We start from the raw sequence: 23,043 nt of genomic DNA, 5'->3' as shown, positions 1-23,043 counted from the left end.
CGCTTTCCCCTATTAAATGGCATCGTTGCTTCTTCCTTCTATTCTTCCAACCCCGGCTAATGGCCTAAATACCTCACAGTTGTGTGCAGACTTTACCTACATAATGTAGGTGAGCTAAATCCCCCGCACAACCCGCAGTAGGTGAGTAAGGTAGTGTAACGCGGCGAAAGGACAATCTATGATCACATAGTCAAGGGAATTAATGGAGGCGCATCTGGCCTCCCCTATGACATATCCATTTCCGCCATTATGGTCTAAACGCCTGGGTTTCTACAATGCGCTTATTTCAGAGACATCATTCGAATACCAGAGGAGCAACGGTATCAACATTGCACAGCCGGCATAGTTTCCCAGCCTCATAACACGAAGGGCATCCTCTTATAGAGACTCGCCACACTTGCCTTTCCTTTTTATGCATGCACGTCAGTCCATGGATCAGTAAGTGGCATGACAACTTTGAATCTCGCCCAAACTTTACATAGCTTGCGGAGTAGGTTTGGTGGTTACCATTGACGTTTGTTTAAGTATATTCTACTTCTGGGATGACGACAATGGTATTCGAACATCCAATTGTGTGTTTTCCGGCTGCTAGGTCCAAGCTTTGAGGCACTCTAGATCAGACGCATGACCTATTCTGGGTACGCAAGTGTAGGATTCTTGCAGGAAGGTATGTCAACCGACAGGGTGGGGTGAGTTTGTAGTATTTTCTGCATATTGACATCATTACCAGAGATGTATTGATATAAATAAGCCCCAGTTTCTCGACAGAATCATCCTCGATCCACTGTTCATTTTAGAGCTCTAGGGAATGTCACAATAATAATCTTCCAATCAAGAAGTTTCAAGAACAATGGTCTCCCTACCCTTTCTGTCAAGGCAACAGCCTGCACAGCCCGCAAGCGTACCAGTACCCCGATACGATCCCACTGCGATCGCGAATGCCAATGCCAATGCCAATGCCTCCGAGAACAGCGACGTAAGCACCACCATAACCAAAATCTTCGAGAGTTGGGGCAACGAAAACAACAAGACTTGGCGAGAAATATACGACATCTACACGTTCCTACACAAGAACCCTGGAAGATCAGGTGACGAAAAAGAAGCCGCTGATAAGGCGGCAGAATTCCTTCAGAGTCTCAAGGATAATAATAAGTTGTCTGATGAGGAGTTCTTCATAAGGAGGAATATCGGGGGGGATGATGGTAAGAGTCGGAAGGGGAGAGGTACTGACGCTCCAGCACCAGACTTTGGCCACAGTGTCGTTGGTGTGTTCAAGAATGGGGAAGGTCCGACTGTCTTGCTCAGAGCTGACATGGATGCTATTCCTGTGCAAGAGGAGACAGGGTAATGCTACCTCTAGTTCTGTCCTTGGTCATGGTTATACGTATGGCTGACACTTGATACAAGCTTGAAATATGCATCGACGAAACCCGGCGTTATGCATGCTTGTGGCCACGATCTACACACCACTACACTCATAGCAGCTGCAAAGGCACTGGTTGAAGGACGCTCGTACTGAACCGGTACATTGATTGCCTGCTTCCAGCCTGCTGAGGAGAGTGGTTTGGGGGCGCTCGGCATGATCAAGGGAGGGCTGTATGGCTTGAAATATGGGATTCCAACGTTAACTTACCACCAAACATACCTACCCACAACCATTATGTGCTAGGGTCTTAACTGATATTCATTTCAGCCCCGACTTCGTCTTCGGCGGCCACGTAACCCCCGAACAAACAGGCACAGTCAGCCTAACCCGCGGCACAGCCTACTCTCGTTCTGATAGCTGGAAGATCACATTCAAGGGTCGCGGGGGACACGGCTCACGTCCAGAGGTAACAATTGACCCGATAGTAATGTCGGCATATGCAATCACGAGATTGCAGACCGTCGTCTCACGCGTCGTCCCTCCGTCAGAGCTCGGTGTGCTTACAGTCGGTGTTGTAAGTGGCGGTACAGCGGAGAATATCATTCCCAACGAGGCCTTTTTCAAAGTCAACACACGAGCGGGGTCCGATGAGGTCGCCGAATTGATGGAGAAGCATATGCGCAATATCGTGGAGAATGAGGCCGATGCTGCGATTCCAAAGGGGACTGATTCAGGGCCAGCTGCACCCAACCCAGAGATCGAGGACGTCTCGCATGTGCCTCTTTTGAAAAATGAAGACAAAATTGCTAATGAGATAGCGGGTACATTCGAGAAAATTTTTGAAAAACAGTTCATATACCCTGTTGAGGGTGTATCTGGCTCAGAGGACTTCGCTGTGCTTGCTCGATCTAAACCGACATCTGACAATGCGGATATACCCTACTGCTACTGGCGGTATGGCTCGACTGATCCAAAGCGATGGGATGACTATGGTGGGAATCTAGACAATGTTCCGTCGAACCATAGTAGCAAGTTCTATCCACAGCTTGAAGTGACGGATCCGAATGATCCGTTGAAGATGGGTGCGAAAGCCCTTTGTGCGGCGGGTTTGAGTAAGTGGAACTTGAAGTAGCGGTTAGGATAATGGGGGAAATCTTGGTTGGCGTTACCTGAAATTGTTCTTGAGTACTATACACAGAGGGCAGTATTCAATAGGTGGGAATATTGGTATGGTTATGTGCAGGAAAAAGGTCAGTCTCGTGGTATGTTTTTGAAGAAGGGTTGGTGGTGAAGAAAGGTAGTCACTAGGTCCCGTCGCCCCTCGCTCCTGCCTCAATGGTATCCCACGTTCAAACGCTATATACAAGCGCCAGATTTCGACTGTGTGTGTCTGTGCAAACAACAACTCCTCTGTATGTAAATGCAAATGATGACAACGGAAGAAAAAAGCAAAAATAAAATTAAAAAAAATACTCCGATACGGGGAATCGAACCCCGAGCTGTGATGTGAAAAACCACGATGTTAGCCGTTACACCATATCGGACGAACCATGCAATCTCTGACCATTTTTGCCTTCATGTCTCAATAAAGCCAGAATTGAATCTGCTAGAGTACGGAAACCCTACTTTGGCACTAACCGATCCCAAAGGTTTCCGCAGGGGTCGGTTACATTGGCCTCCTAAAGCATAGTATGTGATATACCGCATGGGCTGAGTAGGTACCCAACATTTGGTAATCTGGTCTATATCCCGGAGGCTTATGATGTCTTTCGCGTGACTTTGCTTCTTCGTGGCATCAATACCTCACCCAGTGTCCGTTGCGGTAAGTGATTAACAGGTCTGAAAGAGCTCTATCCAGGGTAGATGGCGCTGGCTTGATCTCGCAATACCGGCGTCAATTCGTAGGTCGCCCCTTTCAAATACCTGCGTATTGGGGCTTGGCCTTGGGCCGTTACTAGGCTATTCAAGCTCCGCTACGGAGTATACCTGACTTACCCTTGGTGCATTCTTGCTCGCGAGGCCGAAGTATGGATATGGATTCGCGATGCTTGGTGTGGTTTCTTCTCGGTCCCGATCGGGTACTTCTACCGGTGGGTGGACACTAGACCGTGGACGGTCTTCGCTATTGATGCAATTTTGGGGTGCCTTGGACTGTGTAGTGACGTGGGATGGGCCCCTGTTTGGACGACTAGTGTAATATTTTCTCCCATACGGTGGGAAGGAATATATAAGCAGCAGTAACATAAGTAGCAAAGTTCCAAGCCATTGCGAGCACCCACGAATGGCTTCATATCACAACTCAGAGACACTCATAGTAAACAAGAAAGTACAATAAACCATACTAACCCCAAAACAACTCACCTCCCACCAAAAAACCCCAAAAATCAAAACCCCGCTCCCCTCATGAAGTCTTTATGTTTACCATGTTGCTTTAGCAATATAGAATAAAAAAATGGGCACCTAAGCATCCACAATCCGATATGGTGTAACGGCTAACATCGTGGTTTTTCACATCACAGCTCGGGGTTCGATTCCCCGTATCGGAGTTCTTTTTTGGCATTATTTCTTTTTGTTCCAACCCTACATTTCAAACCCCTTCACCATAGTATTTCTCGCGCTGAACATGGTGTCGATACTTGCACAATTAGCATCACGCAGCTGGTGATTATTCTGCTGGTTGGGTGGCGGTCAATTAGATAAAGTACAGCATTCGCAGGCAGTGGGATAGACTACTCAACAATAGGTGAGTAATGGGTGCGTAATTTAGCGAGAAAGTACATGCGATTTATCTTATTCACTGTAGTTTTCCCTAGTATCTATTTCAATCATATCTCATGAAAATATTACGCGCGGTCCAGCAAATAACTCGTATATTGATCTTTCCGCCAGATTAAACCAAATCCAACCAAATAGCCAAACATCAAAAAATCAAATCATCCCGAAAAAGGTATCATGTGTACGTCGTGAAATAACCATAACTCGTTCCAAACCGCCCATTAGAAGACCAGAAGGGCCATTCAAGTCCCAGGGTAGACCTGCACATTGCTCGTCCCATTAGATTTAGTCCTAGTCGGCGTCGAACTCGAGCTGCCCGATCTGCCGAACATGGATAGGATCGATTTGGATCTGGTCGGTTTGATGGGTTCGTTTGCGATGGCTGCGTCTCCGGCGTTCATGGGCTTATTTTCTTTCATATCCTCCTTGTCCTTATCTTCGGCACTCTGCTCCTGAGATGGCGTCTGAGCTGAAGCCTGCTCCGCGTTCCCGGGAGAAGTCAACGCTAAAGCTTTGCGCTCTCTGGCTCTCTGAGCCTCCTTGATTCCCTCGCGGATCTCAGCAGGGGAGGCACCCTGCGCAGCGGTTGTGGTGAGGGTCTCCGTGCTGCGAATTTGCTCCGTGCCTGCCCCGCCTTCGCCACCCTCAGAGGACTCCTGGTTCATCTTCTCGATTTCTTCCTCGGTGACGAGACGCTCGTTCTCGAGGCGGACTTCACGGCCACGCTTGTGGCAGTACCAAAGGACGAAGAGGAGGACTGCTGCTGTTAACACGTGAAAGAGATGGTAGGTGAAATCAAAACTTACTGAACAAGGCCAGCGACCAAAGAACATTCATCCCCAGGACGGCTGGGAACCGTGCCCTAAGGAAAGCCATGATGGATCTGAGCATCCCCACAATTGCCGCAGGCTTCCCAACTAGCTCCTTTAGACTAGGAACCTGAATACCCATCTTATTCGCAGCAGCCGCTGCCTTTCCAATATTGTCGACATTGACACCGCTCTTACTAGCCCGCTCCGCAGCAACGGCAATCATCTCTGGTGCTAACGACTCCGTCCAGCGCTCCGGAAGTTTCTCAATGAGCTTCTGCAGGAAACTGGGTAGGTTCGAGTATGTATCCTGTAGCTGCCTGTTGCCGTTCGTAAGGAGCATTTCAAGATCATGGTAGGCTGTGGGCACGCCATTGATGAGATCTTTGAAGATGAGCTTGAACTTGCGGAGAAGTTCTTGTGTTTCGTCGGAGATGGAGAAGACACGGTTGTTATCTGCGGCGAGATTGAGTTTATCGAGAATTTCGGTCATGTCTTCGTTCTCCTCTTTTGTTTCAGAGGTGTCTTTGGTCTCGATTGTTGTGGTTTGTGCTGGCGAAACCGTTTCTGGTTCCTTTTCAGATGGCTGAAGATGAAACCGTCAGTTCAATAACCTGTACTCGGCACGATGAAGGGCTGAAAGTATACATACCTTCTTTGCATCCTTCTTCCAGAAAATACTCCACCTCTTCTTCTTCTCAGGGCTCGTAGATCGCCCAGCTTTATCCGAGGGTTCATCCATAGTACCTGCCCCAGTAGCAGGTTGCTCACTCTGAGCACCTGCCGCCTCCAACCAAGCAAGGGACTTCTTCTTCTCCAACTCCTGCTCCCCAAGCTCCTTCCCGAATTCTTCAGCGGGCGACATAGGGATAGGTATATCGGCAGGTGAAGGAGAGATCGGCTGCTCCTGCATTTGGTCGCCAACAGCCTGAGGCGCTGCTGCGGGAGTAGACTCAGAGGCAGACGCTATATCCTGAGTCGCTGATGGTGCATGTGCAGGTGCTGGAGCAGCCGCCGAGGGATTCTCAGCCGTAACATTTCGCAAAAAGGCCTCGTCTTCAGCCGTTAGAACAGGGTCGTTGGATCTGCGGCGGGCTTTGGGACTCGTCTGTTGCTGGGGCTGTTGGTGTTGCTGTGGGGTGCCGTTGGTGTTGGTGGTGTTTGTTTTGGCGGTCGCTGTTTTGTCCTGCGAGAAGGACCTCGTTTTGAAGAAGCTGTTGACGCGCTGCATATTGACGGCAATAATTTTATCTCATTTTATATCACCGTATAATGTGTATATTCAAAGAATTGTCGGTGCAAAGCGAATTGCAGGTCAAAGCATTAAATATGCCGTCCTTTGTTTCATTGAATCAAGTCGAGTTGGCGCTGGGATGACGCCGATGATATCACACGCTTGTCTGGCTGTGGCGTTGGTGCCAGATCCGCTGATCGATCGGCGTCCTAGCCACTGCACCGCCACGATCTGGGCGTGGGGTTTGATTGGGTCGTTGGTGAGTATAGAAGCTTCGAGGTCTGCATTTGAAGAGTTGCCTGGAAGTTTTGGTCGATGGGGTTGCTTGATATGATGTATGTATATGTAGTTACGGGGGCTATGATCTTTGATGTCCTCTTCACATGAAATAAAAAGACAATAATGATGTATGATTCTTGACCCCAGGCCAGTCTGCTTACGCAGTCCGTGAGCATGAGGCTAAGAAACGTTTCCAGGTACCGTACCTGATATCTTTCGACAATTCCACTACAAATAAACAAGGAATGAATTAGAGTACGGCTGCACATCAAGAATGAGGGGCAAAATCATCCAGCAAGCGGCCCACGAAAAAGCAATACAGACTGAGCTGTATTAGTCTCCGATTCGTGCTTTACCGCCAAAATAGCATCATCAATATCAGCCCCATCACACATGAAGATAACACGAGCTCATCTATCTCTCCCCAATATAAAAATAAAAATCATATAGGCAACAACAAAGGCACTGTCCAAGAAAACTATAACTCAAACCAAAGTCGTATCCAAGGATACCCCTCAAAAAAACAATGCCCCAAGGCCACACCCCCCGCCACCCCGCCGTCGCAATAATCGGTACAGGCCCAGCCGGAATCTCAGCCCTAAAGGCCCTAGTCGACGAAATGGCCTTTTCTCAGATCCGCGTCTTTGAGCGCCGCGATGGGCCAGGTGGAACATGGAATTATGATAAGACGCCACAGCGGTTTCCAGGCACAGACCCTGCAGACCTGAATCAGGCAGTGCCTCCGTCTACTTTTCCCTCAAGGACATCACCTGCTGTCCCGAGGGACGGGACATTTCAGACGGCGATATATGACTGGCTCGACACAAATGTACCAGCCGAGCTGATGGCTTTCACGCACACGCCGTTTCCCGAAAGTGAAGTCGGTTCGCCTTCGGCTCTTTCGGTGGAGAGGTATGGTGTGGGAAATGCGACGAGGCCATGGATTGTTGTTGCACGGTATTTGTTGAATCTTGTGCAAGGGTATCGTGATTTGATTGAATTCAATACGACAGTTACCTCCGTGGAGAAGACGGAGGGCGGAAACGGGAAATGGAAGCTTACGCTTCGGCGGCCGGAGACGAACCCACAGAGTCAGGATCGAGATAGTGAGGCTGAGGGCGAGGGTAAGGATGGTGATCTGTGGTGGCAGGAGGAATTTGACGCTGTGATTGTTGCTACAGGGCAGTATAATGTGCCCTATCTACCGAAGATTCCTGGGTTGGATGATGCTGTGAAGACGCATCCTGGCTCATTGGAGCATGTGAATGCCTTCCGGTCACCAGACCACTATGCTGGGAAGAAAGTGGTTGTTTTGGGAGGGAGTTTCTCCGCCAGCGACGTGGTAGGCGATATATACAAGCTTGTGCATGGCCCGCTATATGTCTCGCAGGGTTCTCACAGCCCATACGTCAATGAAATATGGCATCTTCCGAACGTGCAAGTAAAGCCAACAATCAGCCAGATTCAGAACACTGGGTCGAAGCTGAGTCTTGCGTTCTCTGATGGCTCCCAAGTGAAGGACGTTGACAAGGTGATTTTCGCGACAGGGTACCGATTCTCATTTCCATTCTTCACGCCGGAGCCTATATTGAGTGCCGACCGAGTGCCACGCATATACCAACACGTCTTCAAGATTGGAGATCCATCCCTTGCCGTCCTCGGCCTTGTACGTGCACCACTGCTCTTCCGGATGCTCGAGTACGAAGCTGTAGCCGTGGCGCGGTACTACGCCGGACACGGGCGCAAGTTACCTCCACAAGACGACCAAGAGCGATGGGAGGCCGAGAAGGTGGCTCTCAAAGGCGACTCATATAAGTTCCACGATGTCACAGGGGAAATGAAAGAGCATATGGAGTTTCTTCGGGAGTTGGCTGGGCCCCCGGCTGCTGGGACAGATGGGTACGAGCTGCCTCCTGTAGCTGATGAGTGGCTGGAGAAGTGCTTCTCTGTTTTCCGGCTGAAGGACGAGTACTGGAGGAGGGTTAGGCGGGGGACAGAAGGACAAGCCTAGGGGCCCACTGGGTATAAGTGATGTACATAGTACCATGGATAGAGAATAGACTTCAGAATTCGGCAATCTGAGCAGGGGCAGGAGCAGGACTGGTAGTAAGAGCCGCCGTTATAGCCTCAAACCGCCTCCGACACTCCTCCATATCATACTCATGTGAATCTGAAGATGTATCCCCCTCATCAAACACCATCTCCTTCGCAACAGCAATCAAAGAAAGCGCCTTCCCATACCGCACGCGCTGCGCCTCAACCGAAGTCGCCATCAAATCCCCAGGACAACGATAGACAACAACGACCTTCCTCAACGAAGGTAACTTAGCAACCTGCGCACAAAGCACAGTCCAAGAGAGCCTTTCGCCTAGCGGCTCATTATTCAGCGTGTACAGCGGAGCGGGGTAAAGTCGGAGATAGCGGACGCAGCGCAGCGCCAAGTCTGAGAACCGATCAAGCAGAAATGTCAGAGAGGTTGGGTTCGAGGCGAAGCTGAAGACGACGCTGGAGAAGAGAATCGGGAGGGCCTCGTTGTAGATCTGGCGGTTTATTGTGAGGAAAAAGGCGGGGAGGGTGGTGGTGGGGGTGCGGGTGTATTTTAGGGGTTTGTATTTGGTTTCGCGGGGGGAGGGGTGGCCTCGGTCGATGGTTATTTGGATGAGGCTGGATAGAGGTGGTGATGGTGTTGATGGGGCAGAGAAGGCATACTGGTAAATGAGGAAGCGGAGCTCGATGGGGAGCGAGAGGAGGCGTGAGGCTTTGGGGGTTACTAGTGGGGTGATGGTCTCTGACTCGGGCTCGCTGTCGGAGAAGTCGAGGGTCCTGGATGAGTCTGTGCTGCATATAGACATGGTATCGTCTTCATGATGAGTCCTTAGGCGCTTTGTCGCCATGTTGGAATGAGTTGTGTAGGGGATGGGTGATAAGGCTGTGAGTTTCGCCAGGGTTGATTCCTGTCCAGAGCTTCTGGGTGCTAAATGTCAGCCTCAGCCTCAGCCTCGCTGCTTATGCGCTGGTCTGATTCAAAAGCCCTTGACTAAGTTTCCCAGACTAATAGTGATTGGTAGTTACTAGATGCAGTCAACTTGGCTACTCGTAAAATTGGGAGATCTGAAATCATTATCTACGAACTCTACCAGGCTACAGCCCTAATAATGCACCAAATTACCTGGTCAAATATGATATTCATCTCCCGGCGGCCTATCTTCAATCTAGAACCAGGTATCACGATGGTACCAAAGCAATGAAATGAGCGGAGATGGTACAGAAATGGACAGTAGATGGGGTCAAGCTGGCAGTCTCTTCACTTGTACAAAACACAAACCAGAATCAAAGAACGCGCATTATATGGCAAAGGCCACGATTGAGTTGAGCTGAGCTGAGTTGGATGAACGCGATGCAATGCAGAAAAGGCAAGCAAGTAAGCAATCATAACGACGTCTTGCGTCGCTCGGCCGGCTCGGGAGGATTGTTCTGGCATTCTGGTGTGCGGGAAACGATGTGCTTGAATTTGTACAAAGAATTTTTTTGCGAGTTTTTGTTTTCTTGTTATGCGCCATGTCGAGTCCCCAGGGGTTCATCTCACATAGGAGACCTGTGAGATTAGTATATAGTTCTTTACAAGGGAAGAGTATTCCATACCTTATGCCCCCAAGGTCGTCCATGTGATTACACATGGCGACAAATAAATCAAAAAAGAACTTGTGTCCCATCTCCATCTCAAATTGCATGGTTCCACTGCGCTTGAAGATGTCGCGGGTCCGAATGACCATGGCCAGGTAATGGGCGCGCAGGCGGTACTCCGAGTCCGGGGTATTGTCGTAAGCGTACCGTGCAGAGCGAATGATGATCTCAATCGGGATCCCATTTTGCAAGCCCTGCTTGCGTAGGGCAAGGTCCTTGAGACCCTCAAGTCCATACTTCTCAGCCGCACAGTACACGGCAGTATCGCGGAGGACGAGATCGCCCACTCCGGAGTGGAAGATCGTCGCCTGGCTCAGGCCGCTGCCGCCTGGGTGTTGGGGGTCCATGAAGCTCTCGAGTTCCCATGTCTTCCGGCTCTTGTTGCGTTGCAGGCGCGGAGTGTAGTCACCCTTGTACAGGAACTCGAGGATGCAGGACAGTACTTCCGGTTCTCTGCGGCTGGTTAGTGATGGAAATGATAGGTATCGATAAGTCTTACTCGTCTGGTAAGACCAACGCCTTGTTCACGCTTCCAGCTGGAAACTGGTCCCTGAGCACCGTGTCAAAGAAGGGAGACCGGGAGAGGATGCTTTCATGAGCCACAAAAAGACGCTGCTCGCGGCTCACAACCAAGGTGACAACAGGGCTATGAAGCGGACTGCAAAATTTTAGACCAGGGTCAGATATACGTATGCAAGATACTTACTCCTCTGTTGGACTATCCAGCGACTCCTGCAACTTCCTCTTCGCATGCCCATCGAAAGACTTCCTAGCGGCCTTGGTAGCCTTCGCCACCTTATCCCTCGAGAAAAAAGAGCGCTTGACAACCATGGCGTTGTCACTGCTATCCATCCACCGAACCAGGAAAGTGACGAGAGACAGCCAAGTATAGAGGCAAAGGAGCGACAGAAGAAGAGACCAGAAGACGGGAAAAGAGCGGACGGCGTAGTCGGAAAGAAACGACTCAGCCGAGTCACGCACGTTGCATGGGAAGAGCCCCGGAAGCCTTTCCAAGACAAGATCCGTCTCGAGGTAGTAGTTGAAGGCCTTCATTGACCTGTGGAAAATGAACAGCCGACTGACTGACTACTGGCGATCGAGAAGGAGCAGAGTCCTGGGAAGACGGCTTGCGCGGACGCGCATCTATTGTTCTGTTTCGTCTAGAAACAGGGTGGATAGATGCTCGTACCTAGCGTTGGGTTTGTCGACTCTGTGAAGCGTGGGGAGGGAAAGGGAAGGGAGTTGAAGCGCCGACGATGACGATAAGGTACAGGCAGCAGCGCGCTATCATGTGACGAGGCTACCTGGATGAATCATGTGTCGGGGGATTTTTGTAATGTGTATGGTCAGTGATTGGAGAACTGAGAATTAGTTGCGTCTGTTATGCTTCATGTTCGCCCAATGAGGTATTCGGCTGCAGGGGCTGTGCATGCACCATGCACCCGATCTCGGAGGGTCCAGCACGTGGAGTCAGTATCGATCCATTGTGAGATATCTATATATCAACACTCGCTGTAGAAGGAGGAATGTACAGTCAGTAATTCCTTACGCCAGGGTGGTAGTAGCTACTATTCTCAAGAATGCTGAGAGAAAAAGACCTTGTTTATAGTAAGCAGAAGTCCCAGACACAGTATCACCACAGCACATTATACAAACTAAACTTCCATATATGGCCAGATACATTCACCCCGCCCAAATCGAACATATGACTCCATGCAATGAGAGCAGATGCGACACCACGATTTTGCTCGACTAAATATTGCAAACATTCGACCGGCCAAGAACACCCCACAACGCTTTACAACCACGATGCAAAAAATCTCAAACAATTTCCCGAATGGCCGGTGAGAAGCTCCGAGAATGAAACAGAGAGCTCATGTACTCTTGCGTGCACGCTTGCGCTTCGCAGCTGCGGGCTCAGCCTCGTCCTCCGCGGTGTTTTTGGCCTTCTTTCCGCGCTTGGCGGTAGAGGCAGGAGTCTTGGCATCTTTAGCCGGACGACCGCGCTTTGCAGCCTTGGGCTTTGGCTCGGGCGATTCGAAATCACCATCTTCCTCGTCGTCCTCGTCAGAAGAGATGGGTGCCTTCTTTGGGTAGCCTGTGGCCTTTCTCTTGGGCCGTTTGGGTTGGGCAGTCTCTGTATCTTTGCTATCTTCATCATCCTGGAAGCGACCGCGCTTCTTGGTCTTTGAGGACTTAGGCACCTCGTCATCGTGGGCTGCATCATCCTTGTCCTTCTGCTAGCGAATTAGTGCTCTGTTGATCGCTCACCGTGAGGTAGATTGTACATACCTTGTCGGCGTCCTTACTGTCGTCCTTGGCCTTCTTCTTGGAAGCTCTGACCCGGAAGCCGGTCTGGCCAGGCCTGTTCACTTCAACATCCTATTCGATATTAGATTTGTTGCTGAGCGCACCGCTAAACTTAGAAGAGAGAAAACTTACACCCTTCCAATCCGCATCATCAACATGACCATGGTCCAAGGCCTTCTTGATCTTGTCCTGAAGTTCAGACGGAAGCTCGTCATACCCATCAAGCATATCGAGATCTCTGTCGTCACCCTCGCCGATCAGATCATTGATGTTGCTGATGACCTTGGGCGTGACGCAGCCCCTGAGAGAGTCATATTAGATATGCCGGAAATTAACAAAATAATAGAAGCAAAAGAGATACGACTGGGGAGTATACCAATGTCTCCACGACCAAGACTGATACTGACCACTGTCAACCCAAGAGCCGTGACGGAGCTCGCCCCTGGTGATCTTGATTTTCTGATCTTTGCATTCCTTGTTTTGGCAGGTAGCGCGACCGCTGGAAGCGTGCTCTGCTTGGAAGTTAGCAAGTCCTTGATTGATGGGGAGAAGGATTAGGGGGTTTTCTCACCGACACGGTAGGATGGCATGGTAGTGGTTGGATGTTGACGCGACGTCACTCACTGCAGAAGGGATTATACTCAAACAGCAAGAAACGCGGGGAAATAAAAACAAAAGAGAGAAAATGAGAGAAGGAAGAATAGAATTCTTAACCCTACAAGCTGGAAAGAATGAAATCGGGATGATGGAAGTGAGAGAGAGAAGGAGAGTGAAAGAAGCGAAGTGGTGAAAGAGAAGAGTCGCAGGGCGGCGGAGAAGAACGAGCGCAAGTCTGGTCGCTCAATTTATCTATGGCCACCCCCGAACTGCCAAATGAGTACAACCCCTCAAAATTATTTTGTCCCCAATCAAGTAGCTTATCTATCTTAAATTAACTGAGTGAAGGGAGACTTGCCTACCGGCAATTTGAAAGACTACTTCCTAGGTGCCAATGCGATTTTTACTTTACCACCAAGTATAACGAGGATCGAACCACAAGCTTTAGCATTAAAAACACGTAAATATCCTAACATGTCGCAACTAATAATACTGGATAAGAGAAGAAACATCGATGTCACTCCTCATACGAAAACCACGGATGCTGCAAAACCTCCTCAGCCGACGGTCGCTGCGCTGGGTCAAGCTTCAACATCAACCGCAGCAAGTCCGCAAAAAGCTCCTTTTCCTTCACAGGCATCCCAACTCCCATTTCGCCCCTCTCTCGCGGCAAAGATCATGACCAACGAGACCTCCAACTTTGTCCGCGATGGTTACCTGGCTCGCCTCGTTAGAGCTAGCTTCCAGGTAGACCGCGTTTCCGTTGGCATCTGGCTCATCCTTGTAGACCGTTCGCCGATGTTCCCCCCAGGTTGTAGACCACCAAGGCTCAGGGAGAGAACCAAGAAGGTCACAAGAATCTCTAGGAATTCATCCTTATTGCGAGCCTTTCGGCCGAGGAAAGTTCACCGATGCGGATCTCGAAGATCGAGATCGCCAGGCTCCAGATGTCGCTTTTGGCGGCAGCAGCGTACCTATTCTCAACATGGAACTCCGGAGCGACGTATATATGGCCCCAAGGATCCCACTCTCCTGGTTCTCTAGATGACATCTCAGACGTGGCGAAGCCATCTCCGGTGTCGACTAGTTTGAGCTTGGTCGAGACCAGCTTGGTGTAGTCGGTCTCGTGGGATCCTGTTCTGTCGGCAAATTCAAAGGGAGGAACAATATACTTTGGTGTGTTTGGACCAGGGCTAATACCCTATTTATGCAGAAATGGTATTTTTACCGGCTTTCCCAAGTGCTCTAGAGCTTTGGTCTCGGCCATACCGACTGGCAGGTCAAGATCTAGGAGAACGTTATGTGGGCGGATGTCTAAACGGCATTAGCTTTTGAGAATAATTGGTCTCAGAGCAGAATACTAACCTCCATGACAAATTTTCTGACGATGAACAGCAGCTACAGCCTCCACAGCCTGACGCACCAGACCTCGCAAGAAAGCACTAGGGTTCTGGGTTTTCAAGTCAATAGACTTGACCCTCGGCCCAGCTGCCGGGAAGACAAAGACCTGAGGAGTGCCGTTCGGCCCATTAATCTGAACTGATCGATTGGAAGGGAACAGTACTCCGCGACAGCGGCATCAGCCTTGGCTGCTTCCACAAGACGCCGAGTAACCTGCAGTTCCTTGTTTGAGATGGTAGCTGCATGAATCTTGACAGCAACATATCTTCCTTCCTTGCCAACACAGAGCTAGACAGTGCTTGTTTCTCCAAAGCCAAGCTTGTGGATAACTTTGTACTGAGCCTCTTCGCCTAAGTGATCACCTAGTTGAACGGGATGATATCCACCGGGAAAGTAGGATTCAGGTAACTCTACCCGTGACTCCCCAGACAAGTCATCCACAACATCGTTGATGAAAAGACCGTTTGACATGGTTTTTTTCAAAAGACTCGGCTTTCATAGGCTCCCCGATTAGGTCAATCGCTATCTTCTTGAGGAAAGCCATGGTTACTTCAGAGGATTTGATTTCCAGAAGAACAAACAAGGAGGTAAAGATGTTGGTGTAGGACAGCAACTTGGGGGAGGCAGTGAGGGAGCTTAATTAGACGGCAGTGGGAGACTGAGGACAAAGAAACCCCAAAGTCTGTCTGAGATCAAAGAATACCAGTTGCCAAGTGAGTTGGAAGGCACGGGGCGATGGTTTCAGCTTCTTTCTTTACATCCATAATTAGGATGTAGTCTTATTTCGGGGTTGAAATAGCCGTGGTCTTTGTCTCTGAATTCATCCATGGCCCCCCTCACCGTCCCCCTCACCGTATTAAGGATGAAAGGTGCACCCCCTCTTCCATCCGACCTTCTGTGCCTTGTCGCTGAAGTAGTATTGATTGTGGTCTGCATACACAGCACCCTTTCTCGCCTGGCCCATCCTTGAAGGACCCCCGCACTATTTCCATGACATAGGCCACCAGGGCTTGAGTAACAGCCACCGAAGGTAGAAATACTCTCGAGGCAGTCACTTACATTACAAGAACCGACCCAGTCCGAACAATGGACTGCCAGTACGTATCTAACAGATAGTGCAAGCCAACGCCTAAATATCAATCGACCCTGCTGTTTTGGCATAGAAGTTCTGTTGTAGTATAGTTGGCACATTGTTGATCATAATATCATTCATGTCCGCAAGTGTAACGCCGCTCGGTGTTCAGTTTGACGCAAGGAAGTTTGCGCGGACGTTATCTAGGCAGATTATTACTGCAATAGGGTTGGCATCGCGTGCTTGCTGGTAACCTCAATTTCCTTCGTGTCTCCCATACAGAGTCGTATATCGCCACTGACGACCTCTATTCTTGAACATGAACCGGATTACCCAAATTCAAAAGCACTTCAAGAGCACTAACATGTTTCCGCAACAGAATAACAGCCCCCAAGTTAAGCCGCTCACAGAACTCTGAAGCTCGCGGTATATCCTCAGCCTCCTGGAAAGCCGTCTGTTCATGGTGCGTAACCATAGATAGCGCATGCTGAATAGACTTACGCACCAGGTCTGGACGAGGAATTGACGGGTCGGAGCCGGGGATAGGGCTGGGGCTGGAGAGTGGAGGGAGGTAGTGCCAGACCAATATGTCCTCGAGGCCAGAGACAGGGTGTTCCAGGGCATATGGGATGAATCTGCGCGTCATGACGAATGCCCTTTCTGAGTATTTTGCTGATTCGATACGTTCACCGACGTTTGCTGTGGAGGCCTCAGCGCCGCCGGCTTCGTCTGAGAAGATTAGGTTAGATTATATACGACGTACGAGAGAGAGGAGATGGCTTACTGTAGTATGGCTCTTTGACCAGGACCAGCCCCATTATGGAGACGAGTATCTGCAGCACTGTGGAATTGCTGGGCGACCACATTTCCGTGGGCTTTTGAGTCGGCCATGTTCCAAGGAGACTGAGACAAATCCTGCCATCCGCGTAGAGATTCGGGTTGATGGTCCCTCTTCCAACCGTCCAGGAATGGAACATCATTGCAGGAGGCTCGTTAGGGTAGTTGGAGGTGAACTGCATGTCAAAGACGAACGGAGCATGCTCATATGGAGTCCCTTCTGGACCTATGAGCATCACGCGTAAAAGGTCCATCCTGGATTCCCACGACCTTGCAAAAATTCCAGATGGTAAAGACGTCTCGAGGATTGAGAATTCTTTCTGCATATGCTTCAAATTGGGCGACCGGTTTGACTTGTTCCTTGACTTGAGAAAGTGATGGTCAGACGGAGGTAGGTCTTCTAGTAGGGCAAAGCTTGGAGGGGGTGAGGATGGCACGGGAAGGCGGAAAATGGGGGGTAAGCTGGACCCTTCAGCTGCTGGCGCAGGTGTATCCTCGGTCGTAGTTTCTATGTCACGAGGCATCTCTTGATCATCGATTTGTATTTCTGACACGCTTGTTATGATGTCCTTTGGTGCTTTCCCCTCGGTCTGATGTTCCCTCGATTCAATAGGGACAGTTTCGTCATTGCTTCGCAAGCCAGTGTCGTCCTCGGCCTCGACTCTATCTTCTATCGAATCCCAATCATAGAATTCTTCCCGAGTGCTTGTGCTGGCAATTCGGCCCTCCGAAGGGAGAAAAGGTGTCACTAACATCATGATCCTCTCAAAAGGGACTTGAGCGTCATGACAGCCGCTAAAACCGGGAAATCGAACAGTGATATCACCATCGGTATCCATTGCAACAACCTTTCCAAAGAAGTCATTAGTTGCCGCAGCTTGGTCTCTGTGGAGAATATATCGCTGGCGCGAAGGAGGCCGAATCGTAGTCGTGTTCTTGAACCAATCAGATGTTACCATCGCAGACTTTATTGCTATAAGATTGTTCTGTTGGACGGCATATATGTTGCGGTAGTTCCAGTCAGTATAAAGATGAGGGACGCCGGTAATTTTTGGATCCCTATCATATTGGATCATTGAAGATATTGCCGATTCTTCAATGCATGCCGGAGCAACAATGACAGAAGCACCGAGGTATATGTCAAGTGCAGGGAACTTGGTAATTGCATAGGTAGACACCTGTTCGGCCACATTACATAGCTTGCCCAAAGAAGACCTATAGCTTGATGCATTTCCGTTGTAGATTAGCTCAACGCCTGGGTTGTCATACCAACGAACAGATGCTACTCGTTCTCGGTTGACTTCCTGAACAACCCCGATAGGTGTGCGTAATGTTTGAGTTCTTCGATGGCGAAATTTATGGGCCGTATGGCCCTCGCTTGAAAATGAAGATTTGTCGAGAACCGTTACTTTATCTCTCACAGAAACCAAAGCCCCTGCATGTAACTCATTACCACCGTCGTTGTGATGAAGTAGAGAGTTGGCCGCCTCAGAGGTACGGCTTCCATCCTGCCATTGTACAACAACTTCAGTCTTGACCGAGACGACCCGAAATATGTTCAAATCGCATCCAAAGGTTTCTTCGGAAGGAATACGGGGGTATGCGAATTCCGGATTACGCAATCGCACTCGATCGCCTGGAAGAAGTTTGGAATCGTGGCCTATGCCGGAGCCGGGATATTGCGGGTTGAAATCGCACACGATAGCGGTGTCCTGCAATTGGGAAGCTCTGAACACGTCGATCTGGCGATAAGGGTCACGTTCTCCGCTCGAGAAAACATTGAAAATTAACCACTGGACGTAAATCTCTGTTGCAGGAGCCGCCAGCACGTATCCCTGGACCACCGAGCCTGGCGCACCAGGACGATCACGAGGACTGAGGTTGCTCTTCTTAGTGATGACCGACTGGCCAGGGTAAATGTGTGTTGTTTCACTATAAGTCCACACAGTTTTGCCATCTCCTAGATCCTTCTCTTCCAAGTCCCATGATTGCATCTCGGTTGTAGAGTCATCGCGGAATGGCGCCTCGAGAGCGTTTGTATCCAGCGGGCACACAACTTTTGAATCTGCAAGCAGCAGGGAGATATCACGCTCCACTCTACGTATAACCCCTAATCTCTGATGGTGAATGATATAATCACCTTCTGAAAAGTCCTCAAAGTTGCGCAGCTCTGACTCCGGAACTCCATATAGCATACATGGACGGGTTCCTGATGCGGGAACTTGTCCGAAGCCTCCGAGAGGGTCCTCCGTAAACCTGACTGAAGTACACTCGCCCGTTTCGAAGTCATATGGCTGGTAAACTACAGGCTCAAGCGTGCATTTTCTGGTCGCATCGACAACAATGCCGCTCATTGTGCCGGAGAGGTCCCGCTTCACCCTGTCACCAAGCCGGAGAGGTCGATCAATCAGCTCGAGGTGACTTTCATGGATGAGAGCAAAGCCTTGCGAATCCTCACTGAAAGCAATGAGTAAATATCCTTTGGGTGGCTAGAACTGTTAGAATATTTACAAACGAAGACATCTTTGGCATACCATGTGCGTGCAACTGAAATGTTCAAATACTTCAAACGGTGTCTCAGTATATTGGAAAAGTGGCATCTCTTCCAGCATATCATCAACATCAGCATCGTGCTTGAAAAATTAGCATACCGGAGTTAGCAGACGCAGGCAACGTACATCGTCGGCCGTTTTCTATTCGCAGCATCAGCTTGACCATGGGAGGTTCGTTGGGTTTACGCGTGGACTTACCACAACAGCTCCTACCAGGGAGGGCTTATTCTTGATACGACAAATATCTTCAAACGCAAACTGGACAGACACAGCGAGTTAGTAAGTGTCCCGTCTCCTGAAGGTTTTTGCCTGCGGATTCCTAGCTGCGGATTGAGCATTGAGATGCGAACGCCTGGCTGAAAAAAAAAACCTGCGACAGGATAAGCCCGGTGCCTTATTCGTACCTTTGGTCTGATATTGTCCCCATCACGAGAAGATGAAGCGGGTAATTCTGATGGCCCATCCATGAGACAATCTTGGTACGGAGATATGGTATTTGGGGTTGTCAGTGTAAGCCGGAGTGACGTGATTCGCCCACAGCAGAAGAGACTTCGGTCTTAGCTGGACCAAGAGAACAATTTACGGTAGTATTCTAGGAATTTCCCCAGATACGGATAGATTGGAGAGATAAGCAGATGCGGTTAGTTATTGCAGAAAAGAGTATGGCAAGATGTATCGAAGATCTTGTTTAGTCCAAGGCAGGCTCTATCCAAAAAGAAACAAGATATTCCAGAAGGTAAGAAGATGGGAACAAGATCTGGATAGGGAGCATGAGAGGACGAAGGGTGGCCAGAATATAAGATAGACACCAGGTCTAGACATCTCCAAGACCGTCATGTCCAGCCCAACGGCAGCGAGCAGCTGTCACATGCATGCATTGTTGCTGGAAATACAGTTGGCAGACTAGAACCTTGGCCCGAAGGTTCAGCCATGCTGCAGGTAGGTAGGTGAATAAAATGGTCCATTGGCTTTGAAGTCCGAGCCATTGATCTCGAAATGACCATTGCGGACAAAGGAAGAGTGATAGACAGGTGGATAAGAAGAGAGTCTGTTGATGGCCGGTGGAGAAGGAGAACAGATTACTCTGTAGCTCGGCCACTGACGATCTCCACCGAACAAACTCCTTCAACCGTCATCACCACTTCCCTACCAAAAGCACACGCGGCTTGCGCAACACGACATATTTGTCTACGGTACTTTTATTCAGTCCGTGACACATTTTACTCCCCCAACTGCGTCAACGATCTTCGATCTCGAACTCAATCTGACCCTGTACCACCCGCGAATTGCTTCTGATATCGGGCGCAACGGCCGCATCCCACCACCACCACCACCATCCTCACAGCATCTCACCATCTCAAACACAACCAATCTCAGATTCTCAACCCCCCGGGAAAGATGTCCGAACCAGGCCCCTCGTCAATCCCCACAAGCGCCGATCCCCGAAGCCACCGCCCAACAAAGCGCCGCGCCCTAACCCCCCAAACCGAGCACGCCGCCCAAGTATCCAACCTCTTCAAAGACCCCTCCAAAGAAGTTAAACTGCCCAACGCCTCAACACACAAAACAGCGTCTTCGCTCCCCGCGCCGCCTGAAATCGTCGCGAACGTCCAGGGTTCTTCGGCTGGCGCGGGGTCGGGCGAGTTCCACGTTTACAAGGCGAGTCGGCGGCGCGAGTATGAGCGGCTAAAGCTTATGCAGGATGAGGTTGATCGTGAGCGGGAGGGAGATGAGTGGCAGAAGAAGCAGGAGGAGGTGAAAAGGAAGGATGAGGAGAAGACGGAGAAGAATCGGAAGAGGAGGGAGAAGAGGAACAAGGCGAAGAAGGGAAAGAAGGGGGGTGGGATGGATGTTGGTGAAGATAAAGGGACGTCTACTACTGCCGCCGGTTCTGGTGGAGGGCAAGGTGATCAAGCGGAGGTTGCTGTTGAGACGCCTGGGTTAATTATTCATGATGATTGAGATGGCGGAGTAGGAAATGTATAATATGAAGATACCCATTGTATTTTAGTCTAGGATGTTCATACAGATCAAGTTTCGTGGCATTATGTACGCGTTTTTATTCTCGTCCTTCACACTTATTCCTCCCCACCGCCGGGGGCACCACCCTGCTGGGCGGTCTTACCACTGCAGATGTCGTCAACACGAAGCAGTAAGCATGCAGACTGTTAATAGTTAGCTTGAGTTACTAGATAATAGATTGAAAGTGCTCACCTCGACAGCCGTCTTGATGCTCTGAAGCTTGACGGCTTCCGGCTCCCAGACGCCATACTCCTTCATGTCAACCAAAGCACCAGTGTCGCCGTCCAGACCCCATGTGGTCTGGCCATCAACGTGCTTAGCCCTCATACGGGTAAGGACCCTGATGGGGCTGGCACCGGCGTTCTGTGCGAGTGTTCGGGGAATAACCTCCATGGCATCGGCAACAGCCTTGTACGGCCATTGTTGGACACCTTCAATAGACTTGGCCAGTTGGCCGAGCTTAACGGAAACAGCCATCTCAATAGCACCACCGCCAGGGCATAGACGGGGGTGGAAGATGACGTTACGGGCGACGGACATGGCATCCTGGAGGTTACGCTCGATCTCGTTGATGATGTCCTTCGAGGGACCGCGGAGGAGGATTGTGCAAGCCTTGGGGTTCTGGCACTTTCGGAGGAAGGTGAAATATTCGTCACCGATCTTTTCGATCTCGAAGAGACCGCACTCGGTTCCGACGTCGGATTCCTGGATGTCGTCGACACGGTTGATGATCGTGGCACCCGTGGCTCTGGCGATACGGTTGTTGTCCGTCTTTCTCACTCGGCGGAGCGCTGTGACATTGGCCTTCATCAAGAAGTGTTGTGCGAGATCTGTTTCATTAGATTTGAATCTGTTGATCAAAGCAAGTTACTCACCTGAAACACCCTTCTCGGTGATGACAATGTCGGGCTTGAGAGCCAAGATAGCGTCGCACATGTGCTTGACCTGCTCCTCCTCAATTTGCAGGATACGGTTCCAGTCATCTTCCTTCGAAATCTCAATGTTTGTCTGAGATTCACCCTTCTTGTACTCCAGCGGGCAATCCAAGAGGATAATTCTAGGGTTCTCGATCCTTCGGCGCATTTTGGGGTGGGTAATATCCTTGTTGACCATCACACCGTCGATAACCTCGCTGTCCTCAATCTGACCACCCGGAATCTTCTCGATACGAGCGTACCGCTTGATGTCGACCTCTCTCTTTCCACCGCCGGCATCGAAGGAGACAGTGCGGACGGCCCGCAGGGCCAAATCGCACATCAGATCCGACCACCGAGAAACGAACTTTGTCCCAATAGATGACTTGATGAGGGTGTACATAGCCTTGTCGTCGTCGATGTCGACTGGAAGCGAGACCTCCTCGACGATGGCGAGAGCGTCCGCGAGAGCACGCTTGAAGGCGGAGATGATAACGACGGGGTGGATGTTACGTTCGAGCTGGGGGAGGGCCTGGGCAAGCATTTCACCGGCTAAAGAGTCAGCATCCGAATTGCAGATGGGCCAAATGAGAAATACCAAGAATGATAACGGTGGTTGTTCCATCACCGACTTCCTCGTCCTGTGTACGGCTGAGCTCGATCATGCTCTTAGCGGCGGGGTGCGAGACTTCGATTTCTCGGAGAATGGCGTGTCCATCGTTGGTAAGAACAATTCCACCCATAGGGTCCAAAAGCATCTTCAACATGGCCTTGGGTCCCAGACATGACCGAATAATGTCCGCAACTCTGAAGGAATGTTAGACGGAAGCGGGGGAGAGACGGAAAGTTCACGTACGTCTTCGCAGCGGTAATATTCGACAACTGAGCTTTGCGACCGACCTGTCTCTCACCAGAGTTGGTGTCTGGGGAATGTCAGCTCGCTGTCGGATAGGGGTGTCATTTTGACATATAACGTACTCATCACCACCACCGGAGCCTGCATTTTGGCGGTGTTTCTGAAGGTGTAACGGGTAAACGAAAAAAAGCGCGACAAGTATCCCCAGCGACAGACGGATGATACCCAGTTTAAAAAAAAGAGAACGTCAAACAGCCGCGTTCTGGGGGAGGAGATCTGGAGAAGTTGTGCCCGCCTTGACCTCAAATTTCCAATGCTCGAAGTGGGATTGCGGA

The 23,043-nt window shown here is 50.1% G+C and overlaps 11 protein-coding genes and 2 non-coding genes across 13 annotated transcripts; 5 read left to right on the top strand and 8 right to left on the bottom strand.

The window, feature by feature from the left end:
- Window positions 1–850: 850 nt before the first annotated feature.
- BDV14DRAFT_199372 (uncharacterized protein) lies at window positions 851–2,498 on the top strand (the record flags this gene model as incomplete). Its single annotated transcript, XM_073773234.1, has 4 exons — window positions 851–1,202; window positions 1,239–1,344; window positions 1,408–1,512; window positions 1,694–2,498. 4 exons carry the CDS (start codon window positions 851–853, stop codon window positions 2,496–2,498), a joined length of 1,368 nt encoding a protein of 455 aa, XP_073628882.1.
- Window positions 2,499–2,838: 340 nt separating this feature from the next.
- Window positions 2,839–2,910, bottom strand: BDV14DRAFT_t66. The gene has a single exon. It is a non-coding gene; the product is annotated as a tRNA-Glu (tRNA).
- A 930-nt stretch (window positions 2,911–3,840) lies between these two features.
- On the top strand, window positions 3,841–3,912 carry BDV14DRAFT_t69. Its single transcript has one exon. It is a non-coding gene; the product is annotated as a tRNA-Glu (tRNA).
- Window positions 3,913–4,118: 206 nt separating this feature from the next.
- Window positions 4,119–6,323, bottom strand: BDV14DRAFT_171783 (uncharacterized protein). Its single transcript, XM_073768481.1, has 3 exons — window positions 5,603–6,323; window positions 4,948–5,536; window positions 4,119–4,898 (listed from the first exon to the last, which is right to left on the bottom strand). The coding sequence occupies exons 1-3, from the start codon at window positions 6,179–6,181 to the stop codon at window positions 4,384–4,386; spliced, it is 1,683 nt and encodes a 560-aa protein (XP_073628881.1). The 5' UTR covers window positions 6,182–6,323; the 3' UTR covers window positions 4,119–4,383.
- A 537-nt stretch (window positions 6,324–6,860) lies between these two features.
- BDV14DRAFT_49345 (uncharacterized protein) lies at window positions 6,861–8,500 on the top strand. The gene has a single exon (XM_073776901.1). It carries the CDS (start codon window positions 6,990–6,992, stop codon window positions 8,472–8,474), a length of 1,485 nt encoding a protein of 494 aa, XP_073628880.1. The 5' UTR covers window positions 6,861–6,989; the 3' UTR covers window positions 8,475–8,500.
- Window positions 8,501–8,526: 26 nt separating this feature from the next.
- Window positions 8,527–9,357, bottom strand: BDV14DRAFT_199369 (uncharacterized protein; the record flags this gene model as incomplete). Its single annotated transcript, XM_073773233.1, has 1 exon — window positions 8,527–9,357. One exon carries the CDS (start codon window positions 9,355–9,357, stop codon window positions 8,527–8,529), a length of 831 nt encoding a protein of 276 aa, XP_073628879.1.
- Window positions 9,358–9,531: 174 nt separating this feature from the next.
- On the bottom strand, window positions 9,532–11,367 carry BDV14DRAFT_171779 (uncharacterized protein). The gene is made up of 4 exons (XM_073768480.1): window positions 10,854–11,367; window positions 10,647–10,805; window positions 10,106–10,600; window positions 9,532–10,058 (listed from the first exon to the last, which is right to left on the bottom strand). The coding sequence occupies exons 1-4, from the start codon at window positions 11,198–11,200 to the stop codon at window positions 10,046–10,048; spliced, it is 1,014 nt and encodes a 337-aa protein (XP_073628878.1). The 5' UTR covers window positions 11,201–11,367; the 3' UTR covers window positions 9,532–10,045.
- Window positions 11,368–11,656: 289 nt separating this feature from the next.
- BDV14DRAFT_171776 (uncharacterized protein) lies at window positions 11,657–13,259 on the bottom strand. Its single transcript, XM_073768479.1, has 5 exons — window positions 13,029–13,259; window positions 12,834–12,969; window positions 12,590–12,758; window positions 12,440–12,529; window positions 11,657–12,384 (listed from the first exon to the last, which is right to left on the bottom strand). The coding sequence occupies exons 1-5, from the start codon at window positions 13,045–13,047 to the stop codon at window positions 12,022–12,024; spliced, it is 777 nt and encodes a 258-aa protein (XP_073628877.1). The 5' UTR covers window positions 13,048–13,259; the 3' UTR covers window positions 11,657–12,021.
- Window positions 13,260–13,490: 231 nt separating this feature from the next.
- Window positions 13,491–14,307, top strand: BDV14DRAFT_49306 (uncharacterized protein). The gene has a single exon (XM_073776900.1). It carries the CDS (start codon window positions 13,529–13,531, stop codon window positions 14,096–14,098), a length of 570 nt encoding a protein of 189 aa, XP_073628876.1. The 5' UTR covers window positions 13,491–13,528; the 3' UTR covers window positions 14,099–14,307.
- A 778-nt stretch (window positions 14,308–15,085) lies between these two features.
- BDV14DRAFT_49260 (uncharacterized protein) lies at window positions 15,086–15,740 on the bottom strand. Its single transcript, XM_073776897.1, has one exon. The coding sequence runs from the start codon at window positions 15,644–15,646 to the stop codon at window positions 15,197–15,199; it is 450 nt and encodes a 149-aa protein (XP_073628875.1). The 5' UTR covers window positions 15,647–15,740; the 3' UTR covers window positions 15,086–15,196.
- BDV14DRAFT_49264 (ubiquitin-conjugating enzyme E2) lies at window positions 15,741–19,971 on the bottom strand. The gene is made up of 6 exons (XM_073776898.1): window positions 19,321–19,971; window positions 19,115–19,174; window positions 19,043–19,057; window positions 18,899–18,997; window positions 16,312–18,853; window positions 15,741–16,256 (listed from the first exon to the last, which is right to left on the bottom strand). The coding sequence occupies exons 1-6, from the start codon at window positions 19,381–19,383 to the stop codon at window positions 15,835–15,837; spliced, it is 3,201 nt and encodes a 1,066-aa protein (XP_073628874.1). The 5' UTR covers window positions 19,384–19,971; the 3' UTR covers window positions 15,741–15,834.
- Window position 19,972: 1 nt separating this feature from the next.
- BDV14DRAFT_49270 (PRKRIP1 family protein) lies at window positions 19,973–21,045 on the top strand. Its single transcript, XM_073776899.1, has one exon. It carries the CDS (start codon window positions 20,315–20,317, stop codon window positions 20,876–20,878), a length of 564 nt encoding a protein of 187 aa, XP_073628873.1. The 5' UTR covers window positions 19,973–20,314; the 3' UTR covers window positions 20,879–21,045.
- BDV14DRAFT_171770 (chaperonin-containing T-complex subunit CCT3) lies at window positions 20,910–23,004 on the bottom strand. The gene is made up of 6 exons (XM_073768478.1): window positions 22,831–23,004; window positions 22,709–22,775; window positions 22,451–22,659; window positions 21,814–22,404; window positions 21,131–21,768; window positions 20,910–21,081 (listed from the first exon to the last, which is right to left on the bottom strand). The coding sequence occupies exons 1-6, from the start codon at window positions 22,853–22,855 to the stop codon at window positions 20,995–20,997; spliced, it is 1,617 nt and encodes a 538-aa protein (XP_073628872.1). The 5' UTR covers window positions 22,856–23,004; the 3' UTR covers window positions 20,910–20,994.
- Window positions 23,005–23,043: the final 39 nt, after the last annotated feature.

This window comes from Aspergillus stella-maris (assembly GCF_047715825.1).
Source record: "Aspergillus stella-maris strain CBS 113639 unplaced genomic scaffold BDV14scaffold_22, whole genome shotgun sequence".
Classification (NCBI taxonomy): Eukaryota; Fungi; Ascomycota; class Eurotiomycetes; order Eurotiales; family Aspergillaceae; genus Aspergillus; species Aspergillus stella-maris.
The sequence above is the reverse complement of the archived record's forward strand: the minus strand, read 5'-3'. Positions and strand labels throughout refer to the sequence as shown.

Coding starts and splice junctions, on each gene's coding strand:
- BDV14DRAFT_171783 (XM_073768481.1), bottom strand. CDS start 6,181: ATGCAGCGCGTCAACAGCTTCTTCAAAACGAGGTCCTTCTCGCAGGAC. Junction 5,537..5,602: donor GGAAGAAGGATGCAAAGAAG/GTATGTATACTT, acceptor TTTCATCTTCAG/CCATCTGAAAAGGAACCAGA. Junction 4,899..4,947: donor TTGGTCGCTGGCCTTGTTCA/GTAAGTTTTGAT, acceptor TAACAGCAGCAG/TCCTCCTCTTCGTCCTTTGG.
- BDV14DRAFT_49345 (XM_073776901.1), top strand. CDS start 6,990: ATGCCCCAAGGCCACACCCCCCGCCACCCCGCCGTCGCAATAATCGGT.
- BDV14DRAFT_171779 (XM_073768480.1), bottom strand. CDS start 11,200: ATGAAGGCCTTCAACTACTACCTCGAGACGGATCTTGTCTTGGAAAGG. Junction 10,806..10,853: donor CTGGATAGTCCAACAGAGGA/GTAAGTATCTTG, acceptor AAAATTTTGCAG/TCCGCTTCATAGCCCTGTTG. Junction 10,601..10,646: donor GCGTTGGTCTTACCAGACGA/GTAAGACTTATC, acceptor AACCAGCCGCAG/AGAACCGGAAGTACTGTCCT.
- BDV14DRAFT_171776 (XM_073768479.1), bottom strand. Junction 12,530..12,589: donor ATGATGCGGATTGGAAGGGT/GTAAGTTTTCTC, acceptor AATATCGAATAG/GATGTTGAAGTGAACAGGCC. Junction 12,385..12,439: donor ACAGTAAGGACGCCGACAAG/GTATGTACAATC, acceptor ATTCGCTAGCAG/AAGGACAAGGATGATGCAGC.
- BDV14DRAFT_49306 (XM_073776900.1), top strand. CDS start 13,529: ATGTCGCAACTAATAATACTGGATAAGAGAAGAAACATCGATGTCACT.
- BDV14DRAFT_49260 (XM_073776897.1), bottom strand. CDS start 15,646: ATGTGCCAACTATACTACAACAGAACTTCTATGCCAAAACAGCAGGGT.
- BDV14DRAFT_49264 (XM_073776898.1), bottom strand. CDS start 19,383: ATGGATGGGCCATCAGAATTACCCGCTTCATCTTCTCGTGATGGGGAC. Junction 19,175..19,320: donor GGGACAATATCAGACCAAAG/GTACGAATAAGG, acceptor GTGTCTGTCCAG/TTTGCGTTTGAAGATATTTG. Junction 18,854..18,898: donor ATTTCAGTTGCACGCACATG/GTATGCCAAAGA, acceptor TAACAGTTCTAG/CCACCCAAAGGATATTTACT.
- BDV14DRAFT_49270 (XM_073776899.1), top strand. CDS start 20,315: ATGTCCGAACCAGGCCCCTCGTCAATCCCCACAAGCGCCGATCCCCGA.
- BDV14DRAFT_171770 (XM_073768478.1), bottom strand. CDS start 22,855: ATGCAGGCTCCGGTGGTGGTGATGA. Junction 21,769..21,813: donor CACCGAGAAGGGTGTTTCAG/GTGAGTAACTTG, acceptor CTAATGAAACAG/ATCTCGCACAACACTTCTTG. Junction 21,082..21,130: donor GCATCAAGACGGCTGTCGAG/GTGAGCACTTTC, acceptor AACTATTAACAG/TCTGCATGCTTACTGCTTCG.